Raw genomic sequence first — 12,964 nt, 5'->3', positions numbered from 1 at the left:
TAGACCAATCAAATTCCTAGTAAAGCATTCCAAAATTTTAGATTTTCTTCAGTGATTAGAACGTGAATTAACTTCTCATCATTTCAGGAGATGCACCATCATGAGAATAAGAAGGTACTTTCACCAAGTTCATATTCTTTTCAGTTACAAACCTTCTATCCCTAAATTATACTTTTATTCCAATGCCTTGTGTGTCCCCTTCCCAGATGACCACCCTACTGGCATGAGTACTATTCAAAATGGCACAAAAAGATGGTTCATGCCGCAGTGATCTGGCAAAGTACTCCATGAAGTTTGTTTCAGGTGGAGGGAAGGATGGAGAGAAAATTAAGTCTGGCTGCAGGAGCAGTTCTCAGTGATGGAGGTGACAAGTTGTATGGATTCGCAATCATCATATTAAAAACTGCACCCTCGGAGAAACTGCTGAACAATCTTGAATTTTGAAATCATTTACATGGCAATGTTACTAGAAAATAGAGCATTGGCAGGGTCTAAAATGAATTTAGTAGAATAAGGCTGTTATTTATTTGACAACCCTGCTGCATATAATCAAGTTACTGTGTGGAGCTTGAAATATGTGCAGCAGTGTGGTTTGGAGGTCTATCTGAAATTCCCAAGCTGTGGCAGTGCCTGTGAGTCCAGCCCAGGAGCATGCCTCTCCAAAGCAAGCTACCCAAGAAGCTGAGTAACTAACCTGCAGGAGTTTGTCAGCCCTGGGCTAGCTAGTGTAAGTCATGTCAGGCATTCAGTACTGAAATAAGTCACACCTTCTTCATAAGAAGTCTTCAGGGATTCCTTCAGGATTTTAGTGTACCGACTAATTTTTAATGGAGTTTATATCTATTACAGGCAGAAAAGGTATGTTGAAAACATAGATGTAGGCTGTGGTATGAATGAGATAGTGGCAGAGCTCCAATACAGCTCTGCCAAGTGAGGGGGGAGATGGAACTGTGTTGGCAACAGTTAGGAGCCCCTTAGATCCTTTCCCTGTTACCTGCGTGCTGGTGCTTTATGTGTGAGCTGTAAATAGGGTACAAGTAAGTAAATTCTGTTCTTTTTGGAGATGTTTGCAACTGTTGAAGGAAGCAGCTTTATTGTCCTCATGGATGCCAAAAGGAATAACTAGTTTCCTTTGCCTTACCTTACCCCATCTTTCCAGTATGGGACAATTAACAGAGAAGTACGCTGGAATTCCTGCAGCATAAGAGAGATTTTCTTTAGAGAGGAATGAGGGCACTAGATCTCCTTTCTGGTCTTAGCCTGCCTCTGAAAAATTAATTAGATAGGGAAGTTACAATAATTTTACTTAAACTTGTGCCTCTAGCAACAGAGACAGAAGTTTTTCAGTACTTTTAATTTGATTCATGACTCAATTATGAGTACAATTTTCATAGAGATCTCAAAATTTGTGAGAGAGATCTTTTTCTTAAAATGTCAATTAATTTGTCCATCTATGTCATATTAAATCTATCCTCTTTAATTGCCATCATGTCTGTTGATTAAAATACTACAAACTCACAGATTTTGACATGAGCAACCTACTTTAGTCCCACATAGGGTGGAGAGTTCCTTCGTAGATATTCAGAAGTGCTGGTATAATTTTAACTGTCCCAGCAAACAAGCTTCCTACCACTTCCTTTGGGAATGTGTATCACAGTAATGGTCATGTTGGTTAAGAAAGAGCCTACACTTCTTTCTGTAACAGTCATTTTGGTGTTAAAATAGGGGACTATGCACTGTACTCTTCTGAAAGGCTACAACAACAAATGCTCTGGTCTCATCAAAAGAGCAGAGAGGATTTGTGTGTTTTGGATTTTAAGCCATGTGAAGAGGTTAAGTTCTCTGAGCCTCAGTGAACTTATTTGTGAAATGGGGATGAAAATCACCCCAAGATATGCATTGAAGGCATTTCATAATCAAAAAAGTGTCAGTTTTTAAACCAAATGAAGCTGACCTATTTATTTTAAGTTTGTAAAGTTACCTGAAAAGGTAAAATGATCATCCCTAAAATAGGTTAAAAAAGTCAGATAAAATATGTTTGTGTTTTGTTTTGAAAAACAAAATTAGGAACATTGCCCCTCAAACAAACAATAACAATAGCCCCCCCTCCCCCAGATAAATGTACCTCTGGGCTTTGAAGTGAAACCTTCCTGTTATTTTATGCATTGTATGCATCAGTGGATTCTAGTGTGATTTCAGTCAGGAATTATTACAATCTCATCAGGTGGCTTTGTTTTAGGACATGTCAGCAGCCTTTTCCTTCCTAAATGAAAGAAACTTTCAATTAATTGTGGGATATTTCCTGAAACTGACAGCTGCCTTCATTGCTCATGCCTAATACAAAAGGTTTTGAATTCTTGTTGATATTAATGTCTTTGAATAAGTCACCTTTTCAAGACTCATACTTTGCAAATTTCCATCTTTCGTTCGCTTCCAATTTAAGAGAGATTCTCCAACTTGAATGTAAGAACAAAACCTGCTGCGTGAGAACAAAAAGCACATGGAAGGGAGAATTGATTTTTTTTTTTGTAGCAATTAAGTACTGAATTGTAACACATAATTGGTTTATGATAGCGGTCTATTTAGCTGAGGTATTCTACCTAAGACTTTTGATCAAAATTAAATCTGTAAACCTTTTAACCTGTAGGAATTGCATAAGTAGTGTTTTAGATCCACAGAGTAGTTACTGCAAGAGCATGGATGCTCCACACCTGTGGCAACAAGAGCCTGCAGAAATGGGACTTTTGGAGATGGGGCAGTTGTTCAGATCATCCATAACAGCATCTTTGGTTACAAAGGAGCAATTTTCCTCCCTATGGAGAAGTCTATGGCCTGCCTAAAATGTTGTGTATATCCCAGTATAGAACAAACAACATTTGGATATGCATAGCTTTAGAGCAATGACTATCCTTGAAAAATATGTCCTGCGTAAGATGAGAATAATATGTGTAGGCCATTATTTGACTTGATTTGAGACTGTTTGAAGTTTTTCACAATGTACCTTTACCTCATACCACCACTGCTGAGCGTGGAGACAGCTCGATCTAAATTAGATGAATCCTCCAGTGAAATGCTTGAGGTTTTAGTAAAGGGGTATGAATGTCAGGTCTACTGGGAAGTTTGAACAAGTAATTCCTAGATCTCCCAGCCTCACTTCTTATGAGTTTCTTGTTACTGAGACTTCTCTTTTTTTCGGTATTTCTGTTATCCATCTGCAAAATAAGAGTGGTAATACTTTAATAACTCTGTGGGTAGTAAAAGCTTTTAAAAGCATATTGATAACTTCTAATGATAGATATGAATATGAGATGATAGTATATATGGGATGGACTGTTATCTGTTCTGTTTCATAGTTAAGATTTATGTGCCCTACTAATGAGGAGAGATAACATTCACTTTGATTTACAAAAGAAAAATCAGTTATTTTCTTATCTCTGGATAAGACTTTTATGTAACTATTATTACGAAACAGTTCTTACCTCTTCTATGGAAAATTAAATCTGCCTTTTGAAAAAAGCATTACCTAAAAATGACATAGTAGGAGATGTACTTATTATAAATATCCCCCAGAAGATGGTTATCACAGTGCAATTACATAGTAACTGGCTGCAATCATATGGATTCTTCTGTGTAATAGGGATTTACTAATTTGATCATCACTCATTAATTTTCAAGGTGAAATTTCCACCATTCTGTTGAAATGTTTGTAGAGATATTTCTGTGAGTGCTTTGTGGTTTAGATGTCTGATAAAAATATGTCTGATTTAACAGGACTCTTGCCAACTATCTGGTGTGGAGGATGGTTTATTCAAGGTTATTTAACCTCAGTAGACGTTTTCTGTATCGGTGGCTGGAATTTTCTCGGGTAAGTTAGAGTCTTTATAGCATTTACAGTAGTACTAGTGTTGACACTAGTGATTTCCCTCACAGTTGCTTATACCTTTGCAAAACATGAACTGTTTTCCATGTTGGATACGTTTCTTGAATAAACTTTTTATGTTGAAGACTCCCTTTAAAACAGTTAAGACATCCATATTCTTGTATATGGCACTGAGAAAAAAGTGTCTTTTAGATTATATTAAGGAGTTTGAGATCTCTCCTTTAAAAACCTTACCCTTCTTATGCAGGGCTGTGACCTGTGTTATTCCTGGAGGCCAAATCTCTGCCCAAAATTTAAGCTTTTGAAAAAAAACCACTGCTTACACTTGTGTGAATATAGCTCTGGTAAAACAAAAGTCTAAGATTTCAGCTTTTCTAAGCTTCCTCAAATCTCTCTCATGCTCTAGTGCCAGCTTTACACAAATACTAGCACATCCATACCCCAGCCATTTCCACAGAGAAACTGATCAGATGCCTTCCAGCTTGGGGTTCCAGAAACCCCTGAAGACATTAGTCACTACTCCAAGCTGTGAGAGCAGAGCTAATTCTCTATTAAGTAATATGGGCATTTATGCAAAACACATGTATTTGATTAAGTGAACCCTGAATAGAAAGACACCCTAACAATCCTATGGACAGCACAAGGGCTTTTTAAGCAAACCAAAGATGGAGTTGAAACCGAAAGGTGCTTTATCTTGTTGTTTCCAAGTCACTTTAGTTTAGATGGTGAACTTTTTGTTTGCCGTTACGAAAATTAGCTGCTTGGAGACATCATGACAACAAGAGGCTGGCATGATGCTGCCAGCGATGTGGTACAATAGATGTGGGTGCTCTGTCCTCCTTGGTGAAGCATGCAGGTGGTTAATTGAAGCATCTACTTTCCTTAAGTAGTACTGGAATAGTTCTGAGTTGATCACAAACCTAAAAATAAAACTGTAATACCTTGATGGAAACTACACAGGAAAGACAGTCTCATACTTCTGAAATCATATAAAAATTAATTTTGTTAAAGATGCCGTTTTCTTCATGCAAAAATGTGAGAAACTGGCTGTCAGAACCACAATGACAAGTTTGTAAGTGTGTTCCCTCCTGGGACGTTCCTTGCTAGCCAGGTAAAATAGATTGATGTTGGCCATCAGCCAGTCTGCAGTACAATAATGAGTTTTATTGAGTTACATTATGGCCATAAAAATTCCTGAAGGAAAACTTCAAGCTTTGGATACTATGTGTTTTGATATGGCAACTTACTGCTGTCACTTCTCTGGGTACTTTCTCCAGAAGCTTAGAGAGAAATCTCATTTAAGTTGATTCAAGGCTTATTAACAATGTCATCAAGGGTTTCATGTAAGTGATTGTGAAAACTTAAGAACAACACAGTAAGGGCAATGAGGCAGCAGCTCATTTTCATTATCTGCCTCTGAGACATAGAGATGGAGAGTTAGTTAAGTGCAGTAAACAGCCATAGCTGATGGCTAATAGCTAAAGCTTGTGCAGGTCAGCAGAAAGGACAGAGGAATGAAGTCCGAGGCAAAGGCTTTATTGAGCTACTAAAAAGATATGACCGTTAGATGAATCAGTGACCCTTAAAGCAAAGAATATCTTTTATTCATTCATTCATTAGTTCAGTCAGCCTCACCTGTCATAAGCACAGCTTTTTTTTCCACCAGATTCTCTTATTTTGTGGTGGCTTTTACGTCTCACATGTAGAAATCTTGGCATCAAGACACTTAAACTCTTTGCAAAGAGAAGGGAAAAGACATGATGAAACTTAAAAAAACTGAGAAATAGGGCAAACCTGCTGACTCTAGAGAAAGTGCTTTGATTACCACATCAGCAACTATCAGCAACTGAGTTGTAGCAAATGTGCGGTGGCGCCTGGGGAAGAGATCAGTTAATTGTGTTGTGGAGCTCTGAATTGACTGGGAGGGCTTGAAACCTGCTATTTATAGTCACTGTTACTACCTGGAGTACTGTGTTGTAGAGTGGTATATTCCTATGAGGAGGACCATTTTGAGGGAGTTCTAGTTGGCTGTTGTAACATAAATATCAATAAAACAGCTGTGAGATATAATCTATTCCTCTCAGCTCTATTTTTATTGGCCTCACAGCCTGTGCTGCCTTTCTGTCCTCCTTAAAGTCAAGCCTCCCTCAAAATAATGATAATTATTATGTTGTAATAATAATGTGTCACAAACTAAAAGCCAGCTCTGTCTCCTGACTTTTTCTGTGGCTGATATGTAGTCAGAGCTGTTGGAAAAAATTTCAAGTGGTGCTGACTAATGCCATGATTCCCCTTCTTCCTCTGCATCAGAAAAAAAGCTCTATTGTGGTTTTACTTGGACCCTGGAGAGGAATTTTCCTCTCTTTTTTTCCCTCCTCTTCTTCGTTATTGACTCTGTTTAGAAAACTATTACCTTATTATGTATTGGTTTATCTAATGTGGTTTTCGTATAGAAGTGGTGTTCTCTCTGTCATTGAAAATCTATTAGTGCACATACAGTATTAATAAAAAGCCTTTGAAAATGCAATTCACTGGTATGAAGTCATTGATTAAGCTTAATTACAGACAATATGATGGAGAAAATCGATCTTTTCTAACTACCAAAATAGCTGACCTTCAATAGCTGAGGGCTAAGCTACTCTGGAATTTTCCAATGAAATCTTTTCCTATTAGAAAACAATAAATCCAAACTCTTCAGTTTTGCTAGAAATTGATCTTGGTCTCGAAGAGAAGACTGGGAAAAAGAAGAGGATCAGAAACTGCTAGATCAGTGCTTAAGGGGTTTGCATAATCTGATAGGCCAAAATCCTGTCCTGCCTGACCTGGTCTGATGTTGACTGTACTCTGCTTTAACGTAGCTGACAGATGGTAACTACTGGAGTGGGATTTTGCTTGTTCTCTGTGGAAAAGCTTAAAAAGTTCCTGAAGTGGAAAGGAAACTCTTTAAACATTGAAAACAACAAAAGTTTCTTAAATCAGCACTGCTATTGCTTACATGGACCCATCTCATATTTTGTTGTGTGTGCTTTTTTCAAAATTAATTTCTACCTTGATGAGAAAATGTAATGTTAACTGGATAAGTGTTCATGGTAACAACACTCTTCCCCTTCAGAAACAGAAACTAAGGTAGCAATGTGCTTGAGCTCTGTTTTAACTTGTTCATTGGTGTGTTGACCATCCTTGTCTATTTCTCTTTTGAAGCTCATGTATGGTGGTGCAGAGACATTATCAGAGCCTGGAAGCATCTATTTAACCACCATTCCTTTAGTAAAATATGCAAGCTGTTCCACCAACGTCTTTCTACCATAACATGGAGTGAGATTTTTAGGGGACAAACATGTACTTAGTGTTCTTGATGATTCAAACTGATTTTCTCCTGAAAATATTCTGTTTGGGAAAGGGACTGAAAGCAACAGGCTGTGATAAGAGTAACCAGACAGGTAAATGACAAAAGGATGTGGACTCATACCTACCAATGTTAGCCATCATTAGTTAGCACAGATAAGTTCATGACAGTGGAGGGTTCTGTAGGAGATGTTTCATAAGGACTGACCTCATAAGATGATCTCCCTAGGCTTCTCACCTAGTCAGTGGAGAGAGAATAACTTTTTTGGGAGATACCTCGGAGCAGGAACTTTTAGAGGAAAGTGTCTCTCCACTTAACTCAGAAAGACTATCAAGATTAGTCTAAAATTGACATTATGGAATGCCTTCCTGTAACTAAACCTGTAAGCCTAGCCTCTCTAAGTCATTACCATTGTACTGTTTCTAAATCTAAAATCTTACCATACCACTGTTTTGTGGAGTTCAAAGGATTTTTCATAGTACTTGATGCAAATCGAAATAACTGTAAAGTATGATCATTGTTTCCTTTTGGTAGCTATTTGACAAATACACTTTAGACTATAATGTATGTGGGGGCAGACTTGTTCTTCTTAAACAGTATGATGTTATGACCTACTGCATGCACCTGCCAACAGGTGATCCATGGAACCACAACTTTGTTGCCTCAGTGGGATAAATGTGTGGACCTTGTTGAAAGCGCACTCCCTTACGTTGTGGGTAAGATGTTTGTGAATGCCCATTTTCAAGAAGACAAGAAAGAGATGGTGAGTCCTCTGAGATCTCTGTCTAGAAACTTTCAATTGGTGGCTTCGTCCTCACAAATTGCCTCTGATGTTAGACTAAAGTTTAAAAAGAGACAGGATTTTAAAAAATGGTTTAATTAAAAAAAAAAAGACAAGAATAAAATGGACAAAATTTGAACAATTGACAGAACGAATGGAACAAATTTGAAGAAATGTCACCTGCTCGTTCCTTTCATATGCAGATTCATTCATTTCAGACAGATATATAGCCCGATCAAAAACGGGCTGAACACCGTTAATTTGTGTAAATAATGACAGCCAGGCTGTGCAGGAACAGAGTGAGGGGTGTCGATGAGAAATGGTTTAGTATAGCTAATGTAACTCTACAGTGAAGTTTGACTAGTTAAAGGACTGGTCAAAATCTCTCTGCTTCAGGGCTATCCTTTTGAAGCTCACTGTGCTACACCTGTAGTCTAAGAACGAAAAGTGTAACTGATGTCTGGCCCAAATTAAGGGAAACTTAGAGCCACGTAGGAAGAGTTTATATTTGTGATTTGAATCTATATTGCTCAACAGTGAAGGAAAGCATTCTTCCATGCAGCTGAGTCCAGAGAATAGCTTTTAGCTTGACATTCATCCTCATTATAAAACTTCAAACATAGCTACATTATCACTTCCCTTAATAACATATTCAAATGATTAACTACCCTTCACAATAATTTATGACTTATTTTCAGTTCATTATTTTCATAGAGTTTTCTAATATCTACTTTTCCAGCCATTAATTTTCCAACAGTAGTCAGTTTAAAGTTAACTACTTTAGTCATTGAACTTAGGTTTTGGAGCAGGAGAGGCACAACTGTTTAGGAAACATGTGAAATAGCATCCTGTGCTGGGAGCGACAGCTCTGTGGTAGTCCTGCACAGCCCTGGCTCAGTAGCCTGAGTTTGTCTGTTTGACTTTATCTAGTTTGATTGTTTTCTCAGGGAAGGATTCCATTTTAGACAGACCAACACTCTGATTTGGCTTGTCCAAATCTTTAGGACATGTGTTTCCCCCTCCCTTTTGCTATTTGGCTTCAGCTGGAGTTTCCTCTCTGAGATCCACCTTTTCAGTTCCCCGATTCTTGATAATTTGTAATATGCTATTTATCAGTTTAGTGGAAAAAGTATTTCTGGGCTATTAAACAGTATGACCTCGGTGCAGGATAAGTGGGAAGAGAAGGACTATGAGAAATGTACTCTTTATGGAGAGGACGAATGTTTTTTCATGTTTGTATATATGAGGGAAAATGATGAGAAGCTGATGGAGTAGAGAATATTGTTCTGTTGAAATATGACCTGATTAAAATATTTCTTAACATGCAAATTCCTTTTAGACCAAATCTTTCAAAAATTATCTGAATTCACAGTAGCATCCATAGTAAGAAACGTGTGTAAAATTTATAGTGTAGATCACAAGATTCAGACTTATAATGAGCTGCCCATGGAGATTAAACTTAGATGCACGTGAAATTTGTTGCAATCCATTTAGAAGTGTGCTTTTCGCATTAATCATTTGTGGTGTTATCATTTTCATTTCACTCATTTTCAGTTCTGTTTCTTAAACAGTAAGAAAGCACTTGAGAAAAGCACTGTTATTTGTACAGATTTCTTTTTTTTCCCCTGGCTTATGGCATATATCTGTCTATGATAAGCAAATCCTGAGTTATGGATAATATGAGTTCTTTTTCCCCTATGTTTTGTCACAAATGTTTCATACCTTAGATACTTCCATCCTTTTATCAAGAAAGACATTATTTGTTTCTAAATATAGCACTGTTTCTAACCCAGAGTGCCTGCAGTGTTTCTTACAGCTATGCCTGAGCAGTTTCAGTAATAACTTTGATAGCAGGAATAGGTTTCTCCCCCTGTCCCCTGCAGCTACAGCTGGTGCATGAAGCCTAAGTATACACTAGGGCCCAGCTGCAGAGCTTGAGTTTGAACTGGTAACCTCCAAATACAGGGAGTTCACCTCATTAGTGCACGAAGTTAATTGAGTCGGTGCTCTGTCATCAATATCTTTAAGTTACCCTATTCCCTGGGATGCAGTTTACTGTGAATGTCGACTGTTTAGTCATATTTAATGTTAGACCTGTTCCAGTTGTCTCATATTGTCTCTAAAAATAAGAAAATACTCTTTCAAAAGGGTAGAAAAAATGAATAATCAAAGTAGCTTTGCTATGTTTTCTCTGGCTCCATCACAAATAAAGAACAGTTCCAGATCAAAACATAAATGACAATTTAGCTGAAGGTAACGTTACTTTCCAGGGTTTAGTCCCCGCTTTTAATGACATTTCAGAGCTACCAGATACACGGAGTAAAATTATATAAATCTCTGGTACTTGACATTTTCATTATTTTTAAATGTAACATAACTGATAACACAAAGATCCAATAAGTCTTCATGTAATGATTATCTGTCATGTCTCATGCTGCCTCAACTCTGGTTTGGTCTGTGCTAACGGACTCCAGCGACAGCTGGGTCCCCCGAATTGCCTCACTCTTGCAGTATTCTCAGTGGCAATCTGTCATGAGTTTCACCTGTTCATATAAATAGAAGCAGCTGATTGTGTACACCTTTCTGATCTGTGCTGTCAGATGGATGCATAGGCATGAGGACATTTCTGCTCTTTAGAGTGATGTAATGGAACTCTCAGCCATTACGTTTCTTGTTTTCTGTAATTTCAGGGTTTTCTTAGTGTAGATGCTCACTGAACACTCCTATTATTTTTTTTTTAAATTGCTTGTGATATGCTCATGGCTTTGTATAGGTGTCTGAAGAAGCAGCCAAGCTAAAGTGGTTGTGGGTTTTCCTAGCTTTGCACAGATGCAAGCTGTCACTGGTGGTTCAAGACCATAGAAGCAGTTAAGGCTGCTCAGTGTTGTGAGCCATGGCCTCTATCCCTGCGGCAAGAAAAGGGTAGGAGTACTTCACAAATACAGCTAAATACAGGCTAAATATTTGGATGCTGCTTTGTATTTGGATTGTGATACTGTCAGCCCAAATTCAGTCAGTTGGCAGTATTAATAAGGCGTGTCTCAGTCTGACATAAACCAAACAAGGCTACAGATGCTCTCTCTGCAGAAAAGGTTTTATTTGTGCAAATGCCTTGCAGCTGGCTCCTTCTGCACAGGCTAGTGATCTAGAACTGAAGTGTCAGGAATCTCCCCAAATCACTGCAAATCTGCCAGTATTTTTTTATGATTTCAAGACAGACATCCTCACAATTGTGACATGAAAGGGTCAATCATGAACAGGTTGCGTGGTACACCTGAAGGAAAAGAAAATGGAGAAAAATGTATTTTCAGAAGAAGTATCTGAGGACTGGAGAAAGAAGAAATCAACCTTCAAGAAAGAACAGCAGATACTGTCTGATTTGGAATCTTTCATGTTCTAACCAAATCCATTGCTCCTGCTTGCAACAAACCTTTTCTTATAATGACTGTCATTACATGTTTTACTGGGGAGGGCTTTGCTAAATGTTTTGCAGATGGAGGAGTTGACTGAAGGAATTCGCTGGGCTTTTATTGACATGTTGGAAAAGGAAAACGACTGGATGGACTCTGAAACAAAAAGAAAAGCTTATGAGAAGGTAACAAATATAAATGTTGAATGGGTAAAATCCTGTTATGGTGAAGATTTATTTGAATGAGAACAGAATGTCATGGACTGTACTTGCAGTTCCAGTTACTTACCCATCATATTGTTTGTGAAGTGACATGTGCCACAGTTGTTTTGCTAGAAGCTGAGCCATCTGAGCTCTTGCTTCTCTACTGAATTTATTTTTGTTACCTTGTTCGTCCACTCTTGCCTCCATCTTTCCCCGTCTGGCTTTGGCTGATGTAGACTGTGAGCTAATTTCAGATTTGCCTGTACAGTAGCTTTTCTTGACAAGTCTTCATCTTGATTGGCATGTCAGGCACACACTAACATTCTAACAGAAAACAATGTCTAAAACGTCTAGGACAGCTGAGGATGTTTGGTGTGAAGATGGAGGACCCACACTAGAAGGGGATATGAGAATAGTCCAAGTCTCGTGCCTTCTCCAATGTCATGGAGGGAGGCCTACCCGGAAAGCCATCTTCCAGGAGTGCAATGACCGTCCCAGCTGACCAGCCATTTCCTGATAGAATAATGCCAGTTATGAAGTGTTATGATCAAGAATGGCATGACTGGTCCTGATTACTTTCAGATGGAACGACAATAAAATGCAGGAGGTAAAGGTGACGGCAGGAGGAGATACTCAAAGCTCCCTTTCCACTCTGTTCCTATGTTTACAACGTGTGACACATGGAAAGGGAGCTTATCCAAATGCAGAGCTCTGCCCCCAGAGCAGCAGTTGGAAGAGGCGTAAACAAAGAAGAGTGGAGGGCAATGTGTAGGACTGTCTCTTGATTTGTTGAGGCAATGGGATATCAGTGAACTAGTAAATACCTTCTTTGAATAAACTGGTGTGCAAGTGCAGCTGAACTCTTCCTGCTTGCTGTGCTTGAATTAAAAAATGCAGTGTTTTGATTTAAAAACAAACACAAACTTCAAAGTTTTTTGGTATTTCTAATGAAAAGACTGTTGAGACATTTTATCATTGGAAAGTTTTAAATTTCATAAACAGCCCATTTACATTTTATATAGAAGTGCTCTTCACAGATGTGCAAGTGAAATAGAGCTGCATAAATACACCAATAAACTCTATAGCAAGAGAACAATAGTAAGATGCCATTTATTTCCTGCTAACCTGATGGTAAATGGACTGCAGTTATCACTTTTAATGGCTATTTGGCTTGGTTTTTAACTAGAAATACCCTTAGAAATATAATGACCTGTAATTTAGATATTTGACAAATTTGGTGCAACATAAGAGCAGGAGGATTTTCTGACTATTTCCTTAATACAGATATTTCTATATGCCTTTACAGGCATATGCAAGTCTGATGTTGATTTTTCTAGCAAACAA

The 12,964-nt window shown here is 38.1% G+C and overlaps 1 protein-coding gene across 1 annotated transcript in view; it reads left to right on the top strand.

The window, feature by feature from the left end:
- Positions 1-12,964, top strand: part of PHEX (phosphate regulating endopeptidase X-linked) — a 104,223-nt gene that overhangs the window by 39,522 nt on the left and 51,737 nt on the right. Inside the window, 3 exon segments of the mRNA XM_086608931.1 lie at positions 3,772-3,865; positions 7,861-7,989; positions 11,501-11,602. Of these exon segments, the coding sequence (XP_086465057.1) occupies positions 3,772-3,865; positions 7,861-7,989; positions 11,501-11,602 (325 nt within the window).

Source organism: Tauraco erythrolophus, chromosome 1, assembly GCF_009769465.1.
Source record: "Tauraco erythrolophus isolate bTauEry1 chromosome 1, bTauEry1.pri, whole genome shotgun sequence".
In the NCBI taxonomy this organism is placed as follows: Eukaryota; Metazoa; Chordata; class Aves; order Musophagiformes; family Musophagidae; genus Tauraco; species Tauraco erythrolophus.
This window is presented reverse-complemented; position numbering and strand designations above follow the sequence as displayed.